General features: G+C 46.0%; 1 protein-coding gene across 1 annotated transcript in view; it reads right to left on the bottom strand.

The window, feature by feature from the left end:
- Positions 1-22345, bottom strand: part of PRPF8 (pre-mRNA processing factor 8) — a 29201-nt gene that overhangs the window by 6663 nt on the left and 193 nt on the right. The window contains exons 2-34 of the mRNA XM_005858318.2: positions 22123-22233; positions 21456-21624; positions 19972-20136; positions 19671-19889; positions 19331-19543; positions 18851-18976; positions 18649-18754; positions 17340-17530; positions 17090-17209; positions 16814-17003; positions 16560-16679; positions 16317-16451; positions 15814-15943; positions 15373-15569; positions 15050-15256; positions 14762-14925; positions 14487-14613; positions 14162-14354; positions 13489-13676; positions 13084-13322; positions 12722-12868; positions 12323-12533; positions 12014-12130; positions 3426-3673; positions 3144-3323; positions 2824-2959; positions 2548-2717; positions 2252-2381; positions 1985-2131; positions 1630-1790; positions 1147-1338; positions 652-889; positions 389-517 (exon numbers count right to left, since the gene is read on the bottom strand). Of these exons, the coding sequence (XP_005858380.1) occupies positions 389-517; positions 652-889; positions 1147-1338; positions 1630-1790; positions 1985-2131; positions 2252-2381; positions 2548-2717; positions 2824-2959; positions 3144-3323; positions 3426-3673; positions 12014-12130; positions 12323-12533; positions 12722-12868; positions 13084-13322; positions 13489-13676; positions 14162-14354; positions 14487-14613; positions 14762-14925; positions 15050-15256; positions 15373-15569; positions 15814-15943; positions 16317-16451; positions 16560-16679; positions 16814-17003; positions 17090-17209; positions 17340-17530; positions 18649-18754; positions 18851-18976; positions 19331-19543; positions 19671-19889; positions 19972-20136; positions 21456-21624; positions 22123-22222 (5505 nt within the window). The 5' untranslated portion in view covers positions 22223-22233. The remainder of the gene's footprint in view (positions 1-388; positions 518-651; positions 890-1146; positions 1339-1629; positions 1791-1984; positions 2132-2251; positions 2382-2547; positions 2718-2823; positions 2960-3143; positions 3324-3425; positions 3674-12013; positions 12131-12322; positions 12534-12721; positions 12869-13083; positions 13323-13488; positions 13677-14161; positions 14355-14486; positions 14614-14761; positions 14926-15049; positions 15257-15372; positions 15570-15813; positions 15944-16316; positions 16452-16559; positions 16680-16813; positions 17004-17089; positions 17210-17339; positions 17531-18648; positions 18755-18850; positions 18977-19330; positions 19544-19670; positions 19890-19971; positions 20137-21455; positions 21625-22122; positions 22234-22345) is intronic.

Below are 22345 nucleotides of genomic sequence, written 5' to 3'. Positions count from 1 at the left end.
ATGTTTCTCTCTCATCGATGTTTCTAACTCTCTATCCCTCTCCCTCTCTGTAAAAAAAATCAATAAAATATATTTTTTTTAAAAAAAGAAAGAAAAGAATGCTTGTTCCCTTTAGAAAGGTAATTTTTGGTAGCTCTGTTCAAGCGAGGTTAGAGGTAGGAGATTCAGAAAGCAGAGCCCAGCTGGCAGGCAATGAAGGACCTCACACACTCTTGGACCTCCTACAGGAGAATACTCCCCAAATTAAGTAATTTGGGGAACAAGTTCAAATGAGATGCCCCCAATCTTTCAGAGAGAAAGATTTTTTCTCTCACACCCACACACCCACACCCACACCCCAAAGATTAAGAGAGAAGTTTCTACAGGCTCTGTCCTTTAACCAACTCACCTGACCCAAACGCTTCTGTCCAGCCCACACAGATGTGTGGATTATCTTGAGAAATAGCTGCCCTGTGCGTGGGTTGAAGATGAAGATGGCCCCATTGATGGGCTTGGTTGTCAAGTTCCCTTCAAAGGTCTAAAGAATGATTACATCAGTTAGTACAGCCTAGAACCATCCTGCCTTCGTGCCAATATGCACACACTTGCCCGATCACCCTCCATCAGGCATCTAGAGTCCCACACCCCTACACTGCTTGTAGCCCTTCTCACCTTGTGAATAGTCACTCTGTAGACGTTAGTGTCATCCACAAACCAAATAATCTGGTTGGAGAAGAGCTCACCATAGTTCTGAGAGGACAGATAGGGCTCAGTGGGCTCAGATGAGTACAGCTGCAGCCCCTTGCGAATCCGTTCACGTAACACATACAAGGCAGGGTTTGCCTTCATGATCTTGGCCATGGCCTGCTGTATGAGAGGCTTGCTGCCTGGGAACCAGTTTCCATAGGCACTGTGAAGGTGGAAGAGGCAAGAAAAGTTAGACCAGACTGGTAGTGTCAGGAATAAGGCAAACTGCAACTCTACAGAGGAGGAAAAGACGGGCCAGGCTAACAAGTGTCTGCTCATATACACAGAGACAGGGAAGAAAGAGTCAGCAACCCAGAGGAGGAAAGAGCCAAACCTCATTATAGCAGGGCAAACTAAAAAAACACTGTATGTCAAAGTGTGGGGCTGATGGAAAACACATGCTTCTGAGCCCCATCTTACCTGTGCAGGTTATAGGCCAGGTCAATGGCAATGAGCACTCCCGTAGGTGAAGGGTAGATACTCATGTTGTCTGTGGTGTAGTCCAAGAACTTGGCCCGGGCATAGCGCTCAATGTCATGGGAATCATAATCCCCCCAGCGCAACTGGATGTCAATCCAATACTTCTGAGTGGTGGTGCTGTCCATCACATCCCTGAGGGTGGAGAGGGGCTAGGAGTCCAGGCTTCCAGGAAGCCACTGACACAACCAAAAGAGCTCTCAATCACTATATCTAAGTCTTCAAACCAACCCCTCTTGCCAGTTCCAGGTCAGCAAGACTCCCCAGAGAATCAACAGACTTGGCTGAGGGTGTCCATAGGATCCAGGGAGAGCACTGGTTCCCAGTTAGAAAGAACAGGCAGCGACCATTCTTAAAGTAGAACTGCTAGAAGAATAGTGAAACTAAGACTCCTGGATGCCTAGGGCTGGGCCATAAGGCACTTACTTGGAGTCTGCCAGCAGTGAGGGCCGGGAAACATTCCACTTATAGGAGGCAAAGAGCAGGATATCTGCACAGGAAGAGTTCATTTTATAGGACTTTCGGGGGTGGATTGTCTCCTTTTGTACTGTCTCAATTTCCAGTGCATCCAGTTCCTGATCAAATACCTGGAGGCAAAAGTGGAAAGGTTATGAGTGGCTATGGAAGCCCACTTAAGAATAAAGGCTTGTAGAACTTAAGATAATGTGGCACCTGGTACCAAAATAGAAGTCTCATCCTCAGAGTTTCCAGGGTAGATTTCCTATCCCCAAAGAAGTGACCTGACTTTTGATGGCATCCTCTCCCCTCAATTCTAGCCCACCTGACACAAATCCATAACGATGCTCTCATGGATCTTCTGCCACAAGTGAGCTCGGAAGATCTGGATGAGAGAGATCTTCAGTGTGGGGATCTTGCCGTGCATGAAGATACCTGTCAGATCCAGCTGCACCTGAAAGCCGACGTATACCTGACAGGAAAAAGAAAGTTACACTAGAGATCAAGAGACTTTGGTTCTCAAGACATAATTAAGAAAGTACAAACACTTGTTTTTATCTTCTGATCTCCCATGTCTACCAATCACACTCACATTGGCTCGGTTGATGGTTGGAGACCACCAGAGGGTGAATCTACGATTGGGAATCTGGTTCAATCCTGATCGCTGAGCATTAGTTAGCTTCTTCCACTTCATAGACTCCTCAAAACCACTGGCCTTCTCCCTGGGAAGCAGAAGAGACCAGGCAAAGTGATGTTGTGCCATCTCCCAGAGTGCTGTTGACCTCCTGGGGATGGCTGTTGGAACACATCATAGCAGATCACAGGCACACAAGGGATGAGCTCAAAGAGGTATAATAGGTCACTGTAAGGGGAGAAGAGAATCCTCACCAGAAAAGCCCCTCCCAGGTTGGAAAGTAAGTGCCCTTGAAGAGTGTGTGTTCCAGAATGCCTTCCACACCACCCAGGGCCTGGATCATATCTGTACGGTAGTTGTTCAGGTTCCAGAGCTTCCCATCATGCCGCTGGTGTGTCCACCAGAAAGGGTTCTGCTTCAAAACCTAGATGGCAAGAAAAGTATGGTCACAATTCTAAGCGCCTGCTGTCCCAGGATGGCCACGGAGTCTCCTAATTCAGGGAAACTGTTCCATTATCCCCTCTACGTACCTGGTACTGCTTGAAGTCGGTTCGAACACGCCAGCCCTTATCATAAGCCAATGTGTGCCGGTCCTTCTGGAAGAGGGTGTTGATTCGAGGAATGCCACGATCCCATGAATCTTCTAGATCTTCTAAGGTCAGTCGTCTGCCAAAGAAAAAAGATCAAAGTGAAACGTGCTCATATGAACAGTTAAGCATACCTACTGACCAAGGATAAACAGGGTCAGATTTAGAACCTACTTCCTTGTCTCCATAAAAATATGCCATGCAGAGTTCAAAGGTCATGCCTCCACACCCCACAGGACTGCTATGTCCTCCTGGATGCCTACCTGTTCTGAGCAATGGCCTCTTGTCTCTTGAGTGCATATTCAGCCCAGACCCGCTGAGAGTCAATAAACTCACTCTCCCATGGCTGTATATAGCGGTACAAGTTGGGAATCAGCTGGTCTTCTTCATGGCTCATTCCTGAACGGAAGTGTGTGATACCTACATCTGTCTGCTTGGACCACCTGTTTTGGGGGACAACCAAGATTAGAGAAAAAATAAAGCCTAAAAGATAAAGAAACACCCCCTTCCCTTAAGGTCTAGCAAAGTTTTCAGCCAAGGCCTACCTGAGGTCCGACTGGGGGATGAGCACGTGGCCCATGGAGAGCATGCCGAGCCCACCCAGCTCCTTCGGGGTGTAGAACACAACAGGGGGGAACCGACTTGGCATCTTGGAGTTGAGGCCAATCTTGATCCGTGTCTGGATCTTGTTCTCACACTTCACCAGCAAGTCCAGGAGCTCCTGTGTGTTCACCACAGCCTCCCGAAAGTATGTCATGAGGCCAATAAGAGCTGTGTTCCACTTATTCACAATCTGAAGATAGTGGGAAAGAAATTATAGATGAGCCATTGGTGTGGAAAGACACACCAGACTAATTCAGTTAGTTATATTGTCCATAGTTCTCAAGAAAGATTTCAACTTAAGGTCATCAGGGAAGTATATATAAATCAAAATCACTGGGAGATACAACTTAGCACCCATCAGAGTAGCTACAAGATAGGGACAAGTGTTAGTAAGAATGTGGGGAAAATGGAACTCTCATATACTGCTGGTAGGAACATGAAATTATAAAGCCACTTTGAAAAACAGTCTGGCCGTTCCTCAAAAGGTTAAAACAGAGTTACCTTATAACCCAGCAATCCTACTCATAGGTATATGCCCAAGAGAAATGAAAACATATGTCCACACAAAAATGTGTGCACAAATTTCCTAGTAGCATTCTTCCTAATACTCAAAAAGTGGGGGGAAAACCCAAATGCCCATCAATTGACAAATGGATATACAAAATATGGTATATCCATATGACAGAATATTCAGCTATGAAAAGGACTGAAGTACTAATATATGCTAAAATATGAACCTTCTGTGAAAGAGGCCAGACAAAAAAGGTCACAAACATTGTATGATTCCACTTATATGAAAAATCCAGAACAGACAAATCCACATAGACAGAAAGTAGATTAGTGGTTGCCAGGGGCTGGGAGTAGGAACAATAGGGAGTGATAATTTCTTTTGGGAGTGATGAAAATGTTCTGGAATTAGACAGTGGTAATACCTGCACAATATTATGAATATACTGAAAAAACCACTCAATTGTAGACTTTAAAAGTGTGAATTTCAGCCCAGCTGGCGTGGCTATGTGGTTGAGCATCGAACTATGAACCAGGAGGTCACAGTTCAATTTTGGTCAGGGCACATGCTTGGGTTGTGGGCTCGATCCCCAATGTGGAGCGTGCAGGAGGCAGCCAATTAATGATTCTCTTTCATCATTGATGTTTCTATCTCTCTCTCCCTCTCCCTTTCTGAAATCTATACAAATATATCTTTTTTTAAAGTGTGAATTTTATCTCAATAAAAAAAATTAATTGAGGCAATATAAACAATGTTAAAATAAGACCAGAGTCCTGGGCCGGTGTGGCTCAGTTCATTGAGCGTTGTCCCATGCACCAAAGGGTTGCTGGTTCGATTCCCTGTTAGGGCACATGCTGGGTTGCAGGCTCGATCCCCAGTGCAGGAGCTGCAGGAGGCAGCTGATTGATGTTCCGCTCTCACATCAATGTTTCTCTTTTTCTCTCTCCCTCTTTCTTCCTCTCTCTCTCTAAAATCAATAAAAACAGCCCAGCTGGCATGGCTCTGTGGTTGAGCATCAACCTATGAAACAGGAGGTCATGGTTTGACTCCCAGTTGGGGCATATGCCTATGTTGCAGGCTCGATCCCAAGTATGGGGTGTGCAGGAGGCAGCTGATCAATGATTCTCTCTCATCATTGATGTTTCCATCTCTCTCTCCCTCTCCCATCCTCCCTGAAATCAATAAAAATACCTTTAAAATAACAAAATCAATAAAAACACCTAATAAAAGTAAGACCAAATAGAGTCGTAATCCCAGAGTAGGCAGTGGGAAAAGAAGGGATGAGAAAAAAGTATCAAAAATTAATGGAGAGTCCCTGGCCAGATAACTCAATTGGTTAGTGTCATCTAGATATGACAAGGTTGTGGGCACATACAAGAAGCAACCAATGAATGTATAAATAAGTGGAACGACAGATGGGTGTTTCCCTCTCTCTCTCAAATCAATAAAATTTTTAAACATGTTTTTAAATGGAGGGAATAAAAACGAGTGGGATCACAGAAATTGCCTTCCTACTATAAGCAACTAGAAAAGTAAAAGAGATATATGAAACAATATTTCTGGGAAACTAGCAAACAGGCAGCACAGACTATGACCCTTGAGAAAAGGGAAACATACAGTGAGCCCCACAACCGCCCCAGCTTACTGCCTAGTGGCAGTTTCCAAGCTGCAGCACAAACATGGAGGGGTAAGAAAAACAGCCCAATAGGCTCACTGAATCGAAGAGACAAAGATTAGAGTTCAGGAGGCCAAAGCAGCTAGAAACTGTGTGAAGAAAAGGAAGATACACAGAAAGAGATCTCTGGAGATCCACGAAGGGACTGCCCCAAGTTTCTGACTGAGTCCCAATCTGTATGCAGTAAAACTCCGAGGTCAGTGAAAGAACCACCAAAGATCAGTAAGCTGAACAAGGCCCACAGCTTATATAGGCTGAAAATAGTTTGTGTTCCCACCAGCCAGAGTAGAGAGACTTTATTCTACATGGGAACTGAGTAAAGTCCCCAGAAAGTTACCTACTTAACAGTGGAGGTAAAAAATATCTATCTATCTATCTATCTATCTAACTATCTCCAGCCCTAGCCAGTTTGGCTCAGTGGATAGAGCACTGGCCTGCAGACCAAAGGGTCCCGGGTTTGATTGTGGTCAAGGGCACATACCATGGTTGCAGGCTTCTCAGCCCAGACCCTGGTAGGGACTCGTGCAGGAGGCAACCCATCTCTCACATCGATGTTTCTCTCTATATTTCCCTCTCTTCCATTCTCCCTAAAAATCAATAGAAAAATATCCTCAGGAGAGGATTAAAAAAAAAAAATCCAGACAATAGGTGCTCTGAATTTGCAGCACTGGCCTGCAGACCAAAGGGTCCCGGGTTTGATTGTGGTCAAGGGCACATACCATGGTTGCAGGCTTCTCAGCCCAGACCCTGGTAGGGACTCGTGCAGGAGGCAACCCATCTCTCACATCGATGTTTCTCTCTATATTTCCCTCTCTTCCACTCTCCCTAAAAATCAATAGAAAAATATCCTCAGGAGAGGATTAAAAAAAAAAAAATTCAGACAACAGGTGCTCTGAATTGCCATAACCAAACTTAAAAACAAGCTTCCAAAGGATCAATTCCACAAATTACTGAACTGCACACCAGAACACAACCCAATACCCTTTAAAGGTATATAACAAAATCCATAAATAACTAAATAAAATTCACAATTTCTGGCATGCATTAAAAAATTACCATGCAGCCCAGCCAGCATGGCTCAGTGGTTGAGGGTCATCCTATGAACCAGGAGGCCACAGTTCGATTCCTAGTGAGAGCACATGCCCCGGTTGCAGGCTCGATCCCCAGTGCGGGGCATGCAGCAGGCAGCCGATCAATGATTCTCTCTCATCATTGATGTTTCTACCTCTCTCCCTCTCCCTTCCTCTCTGAAATCAATAAAAAAAAATATTTTAAAAAATTTACCATGCATACAAAGTAGAAATAAATTACCCATAACCAGAAGAAAAATCAATCAATAGAAACAGACTTAGAAACAACAGATGATGGAATTAACAGACAAGGACCTTTAAAACAGCTATCAAAAAAACTTGTGCCCTAGCTGGTTTGGCTCAGTGGATAGAGCATCGGCCCATGGACTAAATGACTGAGGTTTGATTCCAGGTCAAGGGCATGTACCTTGGTTGCAGGCTCAATCCCCAGCCCTGGTCGGGGAGTGTTCAGGAGGCAACCAATAGATGCATATCTCTCTCACATCAATGTTTGCTTTTCTCTCTCTCCCTCCCTTCCACTCTCTCTAAAAATCAATGGGAAAATATCCTTGGGTGAGGATTAACAAAATGAAACAAAATTCTTGTAATTATGCTTGAGTATATTAAGAAAAATATCCTTGGGTGAGGATTAACAAAATGAAACAAAAATCTTGTAATTATGCTTGAGTATATTAAGAACATGAACATAATGAGAGAAACAGAAGATGCTAAAGACTCAAATGGAACTTTTAGAGATAAAAAGTACACTATCTGCCCTAGCCAGTTTGGCTCAGTGGATAGAGCGTTGGCCTGTGGACTGAAGGGTCCCAGGTTCGATTCTAGTCAAGGGCACATGTCTGGGTTGTGGGCTTGATCCCCACTAGGAGGAGTGCAGGAGGAAGTCGATCAATGATTCTCTCTCATCATTGATGTTTATATCTCTTTCTCCCTCTCCCTTCCTCTCTGTAATCAATAAAAATATTTTTTTAAAAAAAGGTCTAAAATTGATCACCTAACATTTTACTTTAACAAATCAGAGCCCTGGCCGGGAGGCTCAACTGATTAAAGCGTTGTCCCGACATGCCAAGATTGTGGGTTCCTTCCCTGGTCAAGGCACATACTAACAAGAATCATAAATAAGTGTAACAACAAACTGCTCCAGTTCTAACCACTATAGCACACTCCTCTCTAACCGCTGACACCCTCCATTACTCAGGCTCTTACCTCTCACACATCTATTCCCTTGATCCCTATATTTTTTTCCCCTAAGACCACTGGCTTCTCTGGTCTCTTTCTTTTCTCACCTCCCATAATCCAGGAGTCCAAAAGGGGCCAGCACCCTTAATTCCCCTGTAGCCAGTCCCTTACCACTCCACCACAGTCCTCCAGCAAAACCCAATCCTAAATCACCAAAATTTATCCCCATTCTCCATCCCATCACTGAGTAGCTGAGTGCTTCTGGGAAGAAGTCAGTTTCCTTCATTTTCTTGAAACCCACGTACAGCGTAGTTTCTTCAACATCCCATCATACCCCCAACACTGTGCTTTAAAGTCTGAAACCCTGTGTCCCTTACTCCAGCCCAGGCAAAGCTGAAAAATTCAAGACTGTAATAACTTCCCACTTAACTTATCTACATTCACATCTATCCAGACCTCTTTCCTATTAGGTTCAGAGGATCTTTTCCCTCTGCCTGCCTTTTCCACCATCCCTACGCAATTTCTCTAGAACATTGCTCCATCACTTATCACACTTCTATTGCACTCTGAACCTCTATTGGCTCCTTCTTAATGAAAACATACCCAAGTCACTCCCATTTAAAAATACCTGCCTTGACTTACATCTCCCTCTAGGTGGCATCTAATGTCCTTCCTCCTTCCTCCTTCCTCCAGCTCTGGCGAATCGACAGTTCTTGCTGTCTCCACCCCTCACTTCCCATAAAGCCTCACTGCAATCTGGCTTCTATCCCTACTTATTTCTGAAACAGCTCTTGCTAAGGTCACCAATGACGTCCAGACCGCCAAATCCAATGGATACATCTCAGACCTTATCTAAGTGAAAGACTCTTAAGCAACTGCCAGTGTTAACTGGCCGCCCACTCCCCACAGCCTTGGCTCCCGTGACCCAGCACTCCCTCCACTCCCTCCGTCTGGCCACACTGCTGCTCCGTGTTCCCAAGCGTTCCCTACTCGTCCCTCGGCTCTCCTCACTCCTTATATTTTCCCTGGATAATCTTGCTCACTCTTGAGCTTTAAACCATCTTTTTTATGCTGACAGATTCCTAAATCTACATCTTCAACCCAGACATCTTCTCCAGGCTTCAGATTGTAAAATACCTCCTCTTGGACATTCTATAGAAACTTGTAAGTTACCCCTGACTGCTCTTACTTTCTCACCTCATTTCTCTCCCTGGAGCTTCAAACTCACAGTATTTTTCATCAAATCTAAGAGACCATCAATTTAAGAGGCACCAGTGAGGGGGGGAAATACACACGTGTATATTTATCATGGAATTAAACAAATATATAAATATCTACTGGATACCTCCACCTAGATATTCTCAAGAACTTCAAACTTTTTACATCCTAAACTATATTCACTTATTCCCCCCCTAAACCTGTTCTTCTTCCCGTAGTCTTCCAATTAGTGACATCAATATCCACCTAGTCACCCATGCCAAAAACTGACTATTATTTTGACTTCTTTCTTTCCCTCTGGCATCCCATCAAAATGAAACTCACCTGATCATACCTGCTAACTACTTATCAAATCTGTTCCCCTATCCTTACTTCTACTTTCACTGCTTTCATCATTTCTATCTGGACTCTGGCAGTAGTCCCCAAACTGATCTCACATCCTATTCCCCTAAACCCATCTTCCCACAGCTGCAAGAGTGAGCCACCTAACACAGCAATCTGAGACAGTCACGCCCATGGGTAAGACCCTTACAGAACTCTTAATGAGGCGTAATCGTCTCCATGATCTGCCTCTTATCTACCCAGCCTCCATCTGCTAACAGTCCCAACTCCACGATTTTATTCCAGTAAATTCTCAACTTTTTACAGTCCCACATATACCTGCTAGTTACCTCTCCATACTTCTGGCTGAAGGAATGCCCTCTCTCACCACTTCATCACATTTTTTTTTTTTCCAGGAAGCCTTTCCTCTCCTTCTCCCAGAGAAGGCGAGTCCTTAACTGAGTGTTCTCACAGATTCCAATACAATAGCTCTTTTCCTGATTATGCATCTGTGTTGTCTCTCCAACTAGGTAAGTGAGCTCAATTAAGGCACAGACGCTATCTTACATATAGTACGCACATAATACCTTGAATACAGTAGTTATCAACAAGCACCAATGAATGAATGAGCTACATAATTCCAGTTATCTGACCCTTAGAGGGAATAACCAACCTAAAGGACAAACTTTTTCCTAGTACCAGTCTCCAAAAAAATCTATCATGAGGAACTTTAGGTAAGAAATATTAAGATAAAATGTGTCCTCAAAAGAAGCATCACTAAAAAATTTAAGGCATTCTTTATGTGTGCTGCATATTTAAAGGACCTTTAAAACAGTTATCATTAGCCTCTCTCCCTCTCCCATCCTTCATTATTCTGAAGGTCAGAATAAAAGAAAATTGCTACAGCTAACAGTTATTATTCTGAGGGAAATCAGGATGAAGTGCCTTTTTAAAAATCCATTAAGAGCCCTAACCGGTTTGGCTCACTGGATAGAGCGTCGGCCTGAGGACTCAAGGGTCCCAGGTTCGATTCCGGCCAAGGGCATGTACCTTGGTTGTGGGCACATGCCCAGTAGGAGGTGTGCAGGAGGCAGCTGATCGATGTTTCTCTCTCATCGATGTTTCTAACTCTCTAACCCTCTCCCTTTCTCTCTGTAAAAAAAAATCAATAAAATGTATTTTTTTAAAAAATCCATTGAGAGCCCTAACCAGTTTGGCTCAGTGGATAGAGCGCCTGCCTGTGGACTCAAGGGTCCCAGGTTCGATTCCGGCCAAGGGCATGTACCTTGGTTGCGGGCACATCCCCAGTAGGAGGTGTGCAGGAGGCAGCTGATCGATGTTTCTCTCTCATCATTGTTTCTAACTCTCTATCCCTCTCCCTTCCTCTCTGTAAAAAAATCAGTAAAATATGTATTTTTTTAAAATCCATTGAGATATTTTATTGCTATGTATGTACTATATTCCTAAAAAAGGAATCCCAGGATTTTAATTTTTTTTTTTTTAAGATTTCTGATTTTGAGAGAGGGAGAGAAAGAAAGAGAGAAACATCGTTGTGGGAGCGAAACATAGATTGGCTGCCTGCTGCACACCTCCTACTGAAGGATCAAGCCTAAAACCTGGACACATGCCCTGACAGGGAGTCGAACCGGCAACCTTTCAGTGCATGGGACAATGCCCAACCAACTGAGCCATACCTGCCAGGGCATCCTTTGTGTTGCTTCTTAGTGGATCATGATACCAGCTGAAGTTGTCAGTACAATGAAACCAAACTGACAGGGTGGATTCAGATTATTTTGGCATTTTTAGATCTCTGAGTTGCATATCAAATCTGGGGCTGACCACACCACACCTGTTTCATCTGCCTGTGCAGTTCATAATTTTCCCAACTGTGATCATCAGGGCTCTCAAATCCACCAGTGTAACCTTGCCTCATCAACACAGAAACTGGACAATGACTTTGGAGCACAGCCTAATTAAGAACTTGGTGTTTCCCTCTTTTTGGCATTATTGATGCTCTTGTGAGCATCAGCCAGGACATTCATGTACACCATTATAAGGCGAGGAAAGACAGTGGAAAGGGCAAGATGACCTGTTAAACCATGCAAAAACTTGTATACACAGTCTACAAGTCCAGCTGCCTTCAGAAGCAACTGAAGGGGAAAACAGACACTGAGATAGCTAATTATGCTTGCTTTTCAATATGCACACTATGTTACTGTTTAAAAGATGAGTTATATGAGTTGGATCACTAGCCCTTGGAAAAATGTAAAAACAGTGATTTTTTTCAAATTTAAAAATCCAACTTCAACTCTTGCCTTAATTTAGAGCCATCACAACTACAGAGAAGTAGACTGCAGAAGTCCTGCAGGGAATTCTCAGAAACTAACTTGATTTTTGACACTCTAATCTGCTATCTATACCTAAAGCACGGAAACAGTACAGTGGGCGATATTGGGAAGAAAGGAGAGCAAACCAGGGGAAGAGGTGGAAGGGAAGTGAGATGGACAGAGGACACAACCGAAGTGGGGCTGTCTGCGATACCTTGGTGAAAGTGGTGGAGCCGGAGGCCATCAGAATTTGACGCACACGATTGTGGAAGCGCTGCATTGACTCATCATCCACACGCAGGAAACACTGGGCTGTCCGCTCCTTAGTAACCTAAACCACAAGGTCAAGGTTAATTGTCTCTGGTACTGCCACAGGAGCAAGGACCAACTCTGACCACCACAATGCCCTGCCACCCAGCGAGGCTCAGCTGACAGATGACATTGTGTTGGTATTCCTCACCCCCATGCCCCCCGGAGGTACAGGGGTGGCAATGCTCTGTCTAGCCCCCTTCCCAGGTTGTACCTCATTCTGTAGGTTCCAGACCCCATCCTTGTGGGTGAACTCCTCATAGCTGGTGCGGCACTTTGGCAGAATGCGGCACTCAAAGCCACACATGTTGAACAGCAGGTTGGGGTTGTCCTTACTGTACACGGACACGAAGCTGTTCTCCCACTGAACTGTAGTCACTGACCGTGGCAGACGGTTCTTGATGTCCCAGAACACTGCCCGACCCCTGCCCACAAAAAACATATGGTCACATCAGTCTCCTGGGAAGAAACTTCCCTTCAAAGGTCAGACTGACGATAACCCAACAGAATACACTCCTCCCACCCAGGACACAACCTCATGAATCCCGTCTAATTGTCTCTGAATCCCTCAGGCTGATGTTCTTCCAGCTCCCACAGCCCCACTCAGACTCACAAGTTGACATCATGCTTCATGAGGCGCATGCGGGCATCTCGGGGCCAGCACTTCTTGTTATTATAGCCAACGATGTTTTCATTGTTGGGGTCAGGGTGCTCTGTCAGGTAACGCTGGATCAGGTCTCGAGCCTCATCTGCTGTAAACCTACACCAGGCAGAGTGCATTGCTGAGGCCCCAATAGACTAGGACCTCAGGAGACCTACAGCTGGATAAACCCAACCCCTACCCTACCCACAGGACTTCATTCCATTTTGAAGCCCCAACTCAGCAGAAAGTCAACTAAAGTACAAGAGCCACTTCCAGAGGCTAGGTATATGCTTCAATGCCCTGCAAGGATAAGAATCCAGGCAAGCGCTCACCTGAAGAAAATATGGATGCGATCAATGTATCTGCAGAAGAGACGGATTGGGTGGGCAGCCTCCGTGGCTATGTCCTGGAAACTGAGAAAGTCATTTGGCATCTGAGGGGGCCCAGCCATCTCACTGGCCCGGTGTAATCCCAACACAAGCAAATCCATCACCAGGCCATAGTACTGCACAATGAATGAAGCGAACTGCAGGCCTCGGATGATCCCATATGAATTCGTGTGGTTCATGTCCTAGAAAGAAAGACTTACAACTCTTTAACAACTCTCAACCCATGGCCATGTCCCAGGCTGCTCTAGGGCCCACCCTCTTTTGCCCTACCCTTAATAGAACCTAACTCAGTGGGCCAGACCCTCACCCCACAACAAAATTCCTTGTTACCCTGCCCCTAAGACATACCTTATAGTTGATGACAACGTTGTTCTTGGCTGTCATGTAGTCAGCTATGTTGTGGTCTACAATGAGTCGCAGCAGCCTATTAAGTAGGGTCAAGTCGATCTTCTCATACATCTTCTCAAAGCGTGACTCCAGCATGACATTGCACTCACCCTCACTTGTCTCCCACACATCCTGCAGGTTATTGATGCCTGAGGAGTAAACAAGACAGGTCTCCAGGTTAGAAATTCCCTTTCAGGACTAGTGCCTCCAGGAGCTATCATATTCGCACTAACACTGCTCATTCATCTGGATTGCTAGGACTGCTTTGTTCAGTTTAACATCAGCAGGTATTTCCTTGGTACCATGCAGCAAGAGAGTAAATGAATTATGCTGCCCGAATGAGAACCTTTTTCTTTTTTTTCAAAAATGTTTTTATTGATTTTTAGGGAGAGAAAAGAGGAGAGGAAGAGGGAGAGAAACATTGTGAGAGAGAAACATCAATCGGTTGCCTCCGTACCAGGGATTGAACCTGCAACCTGGGTAATGTGCCCTGACCAGGAGTCAAACGGGTGACCTTGCAGTGCATGGGACTACACTCAACCAACTGAGCCACACTGGCCAGGGCCTGAATACGAATTCTGATGTAAAACTCAATTCCCCTCCCTTCCTCAGGGGTGATCCCAGAGAAGTTTACCTTGGCACCACTTATACACAAGCAGAGGAGGCGGTTCTGTGTCAGCAGGCTTGATCCAGGGTGGGAAGAGGCGGCGCTTGTCAGCTTCATACCACAGGTACTGGTCCAGGTAGGCATCAGTTATCTTCTCCAGTGGCTCCACATCATACACTGGCACCAGGTGGCTATAGAGATCCATGAACTCAATGCCCACCTGTGGGACAGGGAAGCTGGTTCACACCAATCCACCAATCACCTGAGGCATTCTGCCACCCTGAGTGCCATGAATGAATAGCAGAGCCAAAATAAAATGGGGGTGGGGGGGGGTGGGGAGATCTTCACTCACTTCTTTAAAGGCTCTCTGTGTGAGGAGGTGACGCTTGATGCGGGACAATGCCTCATGGGGGTTGTCGTAGGCTTGCTCGATCAGCCCTAGCTCCTCCCTCTGAGACTGGTTTAACCGAGACTTCACACTGACAAGGCAAGGCAACAGGAAAGTGAACGAGAAAACCAAGAGGAAACCAAACTCAGAAAAGACTGAGGCTAAACCTTCCTTTGGACTATGATAATGACATTCTCCCTGTCACCTTCCCACAGGAGCCTGTCTGCTCCACTCCTCACCTGTAAGCTTCCTTGAGCCGCTCTAAGGCCAAGATGAGCAACTTGGTGTCATGTTTATAGGAGAGTGGAGGGAACGGGATGGGTGAGAACCTACGGCTTTCCAACCAGTGCACAGTGGTGGTATACACTGCCACCGCCTCCTCTGCTGTGATGTAAGGCCCATCCTGCAAGGTACACATAATGATTAGCCTCCCACTGTAGCCAATCCCTCCAGCACAAGGCATGGGCCCAACTCTGCAACCCACTCCCTGGCCACCCCCACATCCAGCCCAGCCTACGCTGCCCAACCTTCAGGTAGTTGTGCTGCCGCTCCTGTTCTGCCTTCAAGTAGAGCCGGGTGAGACGGCCCAGGTTCTTTTTGCAAACAGTCTTGTCCACAGTGGCCCCACGACGGATCCGTTCTCGGTTGTAGTGGGCAGTGTTGGTCCACCAGTCAGCCTTGGCCTTCACATATCGAAGGATCATATTCTCTATGGGCGTTGGCAGTCCAGGGACCTGAAAGTGCAAAAGGCACAATGACAAAGTGATGGGAGCCACACAGCCCCCTGAGAGCGGTACTCCCAACCCCAGGAAAGATGTCCTTGTCTGCTCCGAGGTGTGGAGATACCCACCTTCCAGGGAATGTTGGCCTTCCAGCAGCGCCAGGCCTCACTGAGGTGCTGCAGAATTGTCCGGGCCTTGTTCTGTTTAATCCCCTCAGGCATCATGTCTAGAATGTCATGCATCACAGCTGCCCGAAGCTCAAGGTCAAAATGTGACTCCACTCGCTGCTTTGTTACAGTCTTCGCCACCCCCTTTGAGTGTCGGCCTAGAAGTGAAGTGATTAAGAGTCATTGCTTTTAATGAGTCTTTACCTTCATGCCCCCCTCACTAACCATGGTTACAACAAAATAAACAGAATACTAGGTCAGACTCATTAGAGAGTGGGACTTAGAGGCAATGCAGGAGGAAGGGAGTCAGTCTCAAACAAGGGCAGGGGACAGAACAGGAACACATAGGACCTACCCATGAGGAGATCATGGGAGAAGCTGGACAAAGAGAAAACCACTCACCTTCAAACTGCCGAGCCAGGAGGTTGCCCAGCCATCGCTCCAGCAGAGGGGTGATGCCACGCATGAAAAACAGCCAGACCCGCCAGCCAGCAGCCCAGAAGCCACAGCCAGGGCCCTTCCCTACAGGGCCCTATGATCCCAAGCAGAAGAAGAGAAGTTAGCAATTAATTTAATGACAATAGAAAATTGGGCAGAGATGGGATAGGAGAAACACATGTATGACAGTGAAGGGGGGAGGGGTGTGGGGGAAGAAATACTCTGGGACCTCAACAGCTACAATGAGGTAAATGAGAAAACTTTAAGGCAGAAACCAGTAACTGAAATTTCCTATTTAGACCTAAAGGTGGACTTGAGGAGGGTATGGTAAGGGGTGGGGGACTGTTGAGAGTCACAAGGTGAGGGCAGTAATGACACAGAGCTTTTCTCCAAATAGGTCCCTGGAAAGCACCCTGACTAGCTATAAAAATTAAAATGGGTCTGAGAGTGTATGGGCAGGGACCCACCGTGTTGAAGCGGTAATAAATGAGATGCTTCAGGTCCTTGCACATGCGAATCTGCCGCATCAGCTTGTATTTGTACCGGTACATGCCCGTCAGCTGCCCCACATGGGCAAAGATATACTGCAGTCCATCTGCCAGCTGCAACACAAATGCCCCATCAGGCTTTAGGCTACAGCCAGCTCCACAATCAGCCCAAGCTTCACCCAGCTTCTCACCTGGGTAGGGGTTGGAGACACTTAGCCTTACCTGGAAGGCATCCACATTGCCCAATCGATACTGCACATGACTGTCTACCACCAACTTAGTTAAACGCAGAACTTCTCGACACAGATGGAAAGCATTCCCAAAACGAGATTTTTTTCTTTCCTGGAGAAGAGGCCAAGAACAGAAAAAACATTAATCAGCAATGGTCCCGACTGGATGTATGCCTCCTTTGGGGGCCAGAGCAAAACCAGTCCATCCCTCAAGCTCAGGAGACCCTTAAGGTCCAATGCAGACACCTTGGTGGTGAGCGTCTTGACAGGCTTGAGGTTGAAGTTGTAATCCAGGTGCAGATAGTTAAGGTTTTTCCGGTGAATGAGAAGGTTGAGCATGTTGTAGCCCTGGCGGCAAACCTGTAGCCCCACCTCCACCCAGTCCAGCTTCGTGGACTGAAAGAATTTGGTGGCTTTGAAGGAGCGGAACAGATACCTGGAGTGGGAATAATGAAGAGAGTGTTAGCTTGCTGATCATCTTTGGAACAATAGAAGTCTGAGCAGGGCCCTCAGGCACCTTACCTCTTCTTCTGGGCTTTTGGGGGCCGGTGCTTCAGGGCATTAAGTACATAGTACTTAAGCAGCTTCTGATAAGAGACCCTCACTTTCACAGGCTGCCCAGCAGGACAATGCTCCCGATACCTGGGAAAACACCCATCAGGTAAGACTGGCCCAACTCTCTTTCCAGCCACTCAGATAAAGGCTGCATGCCCACCCCGTTGGCGTTTTCCTCCTATACATCCACCATCCTCCTCCCAGGTAGAAGCCTTACCAGTTCTTGACAAGGGGGATGTCCAGGGCCCGGCGGGTGCGACCAGAGCGTAGGTTGAAGGGCCGGGGGGCCCAGAGCAGGGCGATGCCATTGGCTGTATTGTCCGTGTAGAGAGGGGTGTCCTTCAGGAAGGGCTCCACGAAGTCTGGGAGCTCAAACTCCTCATCATCATCTGGTAATGGTTCCTGGCTCTGAAAGAATAACCCCAAGGGTTCAGTTCTTGCTGAACTGAGCAGAGACCTGGGATGGAAGGGAAACTCTCTGGGGCCAAGCAGAGTGGCTACATTTGCCATGGAAACTGGGCTGCCTGACAAGAGAAACCCTAAAGGGCCAGGGCAAAGGAGGCCAAGAGAGCAGAGAACAAGCCAGGGCCAACCAGGAAAGCAACCATCACTAGTCACAACCCAACTGGCTCACCAACAAAGGCCTCCCAAAGGAGCCTGATACCATAAGTAAACACTGCTATCAACTCCTGCTCAAGCTCCAAAAACTGGGCTTGAAGAAGCGGATCTGTTCATGTCAAGAACATGATGGAACATAGATAAACATAAAAAACACTGTATATGTAAGAGCCAGTCACAGAAGACTACATGTTGTTAAAAAAAAAAATTGTACTTATTGTATAATTCTATTTATATGAAATATCCAAAATAGGCAAATATAGAGACAAAAAGTAGATTAATAGTAGTGTAGGCACGGAACATTCTGGATATCTGGAAATGGAGAGTGACTGCTGATGGATGGGTACAAGGTTTCTTTTGGGGGTAATGAAAATGTTATAAAGAAATTGCCTGAGTTGATAGTGGTGCAACTGTGATTAAACTAAAAACCACATAATTGTACACTTAAAAGGGTGAATACTGTACACCTTAAATAGGTGAACTGTAGACTTTAAATGGGTGAATTGCATAGTATATGAATTATATCTCAATAAAAGGACTTAAGGGGAAAAAAAACACAGTGGAAAAGACCAGAATGAACTATAGAGTCCCAGAGGATGATAAAGCCCAGATGGATAATCACAGAGACCAAAATTATACCAATAACTTAGAGCCAAATGCCAACTCTCAAAGTAGCTTGTAGCTCAAGACGAACCACTTAACACAGTGGTTCTCAACCTTGGCTGCACATTAGAATCACCTGGGAATCTTTTTAAAATCCTGATTTCTGGGCCTCATTCTGGAGGAACCACTGACTTAACAGGATGGAAAACACATCTCCCTCTGATGAATTTTTATCTAGTAACACCTCAGCCACAGTCAGAAAATTTCACTTGGAAGAGCCGAAGTCAAATGTCCCCTCCTCTCACCTTGACTGAGTGCCTATGGGAAATCGGGTTGATCAAAGGATCAAAGTAGAAAGCTGGCAAATCAGGATCCTCAGTTTTGATGAACACAACATTAGGAGTGTGGTACCTAAAAAGAAAGAAGAGTTAGCCAAAGTTTTCCTGCCCTGGCCCAACCTAAATGCCAGCCTACTCCTTTCCTCCACCTGTGTTCCAACTCTCTTACCAGGTAAGGTGGACATGGTGTGGAAGGTTGTTGTACAAGTAAGGGAAAGCAATCTTGTATTCCGTGCGGATAGGCTGCCGGATGATGATCTTATTAATATCATTGAATTCATTCCAGTCTTCATCCCTAGGGTACAAAATCAAAGATGATCAGACTAGTTGGACAGTTTGGAAGCTATAATGGACTCTTTTTTTTTTTTTCCATTTATAGATTTTTTACAGAGAGGAAGGGAGAGGGACAGAGAGCTAGAAACATCGATGAGAGAGCAACATCAATCAGCTGCCTCCTGCACACCTCCTACTGGGGATGTGCCCGCAACCAAGGTACATGCCCTTGGCCAAAATCGAACCTGGGACCCTTCAGTCCACAGGCCGACACTCTATCCACTGAGCCAAACCGGTTAGGGCTATAATGGACTCTTAAGGATCGAGATTAGAGTTTATTCAACCCAAGATGCCTAAAATTCCTACTCCAACTTACTGTAGGTTGATATCTCGAACAAGAGGTTCAAATTTGGGGCCTCCAGGAATGGCCATATTGAGTGCCTTGGAGGTAAAGAAGGCCTTCAGATCAAACAGATAGAAGTAGTTGTCATCTACCAAGTCTGTCAGGAGCTGATTGGCCAGGCGGTAGAGAGTGGACATCATGGGCAGTGTGAACTGCCAGCGCTGGTAAGTGGAGCCATTCACATACCTAGGAAGAAAAGAGACACTCATGTCTGGTGGGTATACCAGCTAACCAAGCCACAGTACCGACTGCTCTCCCAGGACTCTTGGATTTCCAAAATTCTAACAGGAGTGGTAACTCCAACCACACTTACTTCCTGCTGTCCCTCAATGGCTGGTGGTCATAGAACCAGTCCAACACAGGCGCATCCTCCTCAGGGTCCAGTTCTAGCTGAATGGCCTCCAGGGGCTCAACATCTAGAATGTTGTCAGCATAGTCCAAAGGCGGCTCCTCATCATCAAAAGGGGGGAAACGCATTCTCTTGAAGTGCCTCCTGTCTCTTTTTTCTCGCCGCATCATAATCCACATTGACCTGCAAGCCAACAATGTCACACAGTGGCTCCCACCCACTGCCTCCCAACCACCACCACCACCCATATTCCAGCCCTTCTCACCCCCACTGGGAGATGTAGACAGGCTCAATGACCCAGGGAATCTCATTGACAAAGGAAATAGCTCCAGTGATGTGGTACAGCACAGGCACATCCCGAATCTGCTCCCAAGGCATAGGCATGTTCTCCAGGAGTTTGAGGACTGCATGGGGCATGTACTTCAGGGCACTGCAACATTAGGAAGGTAAATGATTAGAAGTCACAAGGTATCACATTCCACAGAAAAGCCTACCTTACAGTCCAAACTTCCAATTGCACACAGCCCTCCAAGACCAGGAACTCTGCTTTCTCCTCTCCAACTGTGCTACTCTTCTTAAACTTCAGTCCCACAATACTGGGTTTCAGTCCCTCTAAAGACAGCCTTTAGACTGTCTCACATTCTATTCTCTCTGAACTTACGCATAAATATTAAAATACTCAGCATACTTTATTGTAACCATTTGTCTCATATCTGTCACGCCACTAGACTATAAGCTCCAGGAAGGCCATTACTTCCTGTTCACTACTCTTATCCCTAGCACCTAGAACAGTTTTCAAGAAATAGTTTTTTTGGGGGGAAAAAAAAAGTTTTGAAACAAACAAATCCTGTCTTAGTGGTTAATGAACTGGTATTCATAATGAACTTGTTAACATTTTTGTGTCCAAATGGGAAAGGGATTTGCTAAGGTATTTGTACCTTTACTCTCCCAGCTTGTGGCCATAGAAAAACAAGTGTAAATACCTCAGGAGTGAACTACTCCTGAACCTGAGAATTCTGTTCACTGAGTAGTTACAGCACAGAGAATGCACAAAGTGTCCTGCTCTGGGCTTCAACCCTTTCAAAGATAGGGACATATTATCATAGCACCAACAGGGCAAATTAAAGCTCCAGTCCCAGCCCTGGTCCGGTAGCTCAGATGTTTAGAGAATGGTCCCCATATGCCAAGGTTACGGGTTCAATCCCGGGTCAGGGAACATACAAGAATCAACCAATGACTACATAAGTAAGTGCAACAACAAATCAATGTTTCTGTATGTCTCTCTCATTCAAATCAATCAATAAAAATTTTTTTAAGAAGCTCTAGTTCCAGATCGGGAAGTAAAATCAAGGCAATAAAGAGCATACTGGGCCCTAATGGGGTAGCTTGGTTGGTTAGAGTCACCCTGACAAGCCAAGGTTGCGGGTTCAATCCCCGTTCAGGGCACGTATAAAAAGCAACCAATGACTGCATAAATAAATGGAGCAACAAATCGGCGTTTCTCTTTCTCTAAAGTCAATAAATAAATTGTAAAATCCTTCAGAGGGAAAAAAAAAAGCATACTGGAAGATCTGGAATCATCACAGGACCCTAATGGTTTTCTCCTTTCTCTTATAACCACCAAGATGGGCTGTCCTAGAAGACTAACGTCCCAAATGATATAACAGCTTTCCAGGACTACTCCTTATGGGAGAGGGACAAAGGAAAGGGGCCAAAATCCAAGCGAAGTAATTCCAGGATGTTCTTTACCCCAAGTAGACCCTTTTGTCATGGCGAAACTTCCTGTTGGTCATGTCTCCATGGTCTCGAATGATCTTCCTGACGTGCTCTGGGGGCATGTCTTCCTTCTGAGCATCCACAAATCCAAACTTCCGCTTTTCGGCATAGCGCTTGGCCTGTAATTGCTGCCATTTTCGGGCTGCAAAGACACCTCAGTTTAAAGGACTGGACACTCTTAGTCTAATCATCCCCATCCCCTGCCCTGGGGTGAGGACCGGTCAGGATGTATAGAGAGAGGCCAGCATCCAGCAGATGCACTCCCTGCTGATTCTCCTGTCATCTTGCTCTTCTTTAGTTATTCCTTCCTCACATTTACCACTGCCTGACACTTATGTTACAGGTTTTTTTTACGTTTTTTATTGTCTATCTCCTCCACTGCAATTCATAAACCCTTATAAAGGGAGCTCTATCTGCATCGCTATTGTATCCCCATTGTTTGGATCAGTGTTTGAAAATAAAAGACGCTCTTAAAGACCTAATTCGCTGGAAAAAATCGGGGTGAGGGACAGTAAGTGCGCTGACACCTAACGCTTTGACACTTGCAACAACAGAAAAAGGGCTCAATGCCGCTGCAGGCGCGCACGCGCACACCCACCCCACGTCTCGGGGCCCAGACACCGCTCCCGCACGCTCTCACCTTTCTCCTGCAGCTTTTCCTCCGACATGTAGTCCGGCAGCGGGGCCAGAGGGCCGGGTACCGGGTTACCCGGCCCTCGGTAAGGAAATACCCCGGCCATCCCCGGAGAATCTGGGGGGCGGCAGAAAAAAATAAAAAATTAATGAGCAACAGGGCCCGGGCCCACAAGAGGCGCAGCAGGAACGCGTCAAGATCCCCGCCTGCAGTCCCTCCGCGCTCCGCG

This window comes from Myotis brandtii, unplaced genomic scaffold, assembly GCF_000412655.1.
Source record: "Myotis brandtii unplaced genomic scaffold, ASM41265v1 scaffold1167, whole genome shotgun sequence".
Classification (NCBI taxonomy): Eukaryota; Metazoa; Chordata; class Mammalia; order Chiroptera; family Vespertilionidae; genus Myotis; species Myotis brandtii.
The sequence above is the reverse complement of the archived record's forward strand: the minus strand, read 5'-3'. Positions and strand labels throughout refer to the sequence as shown.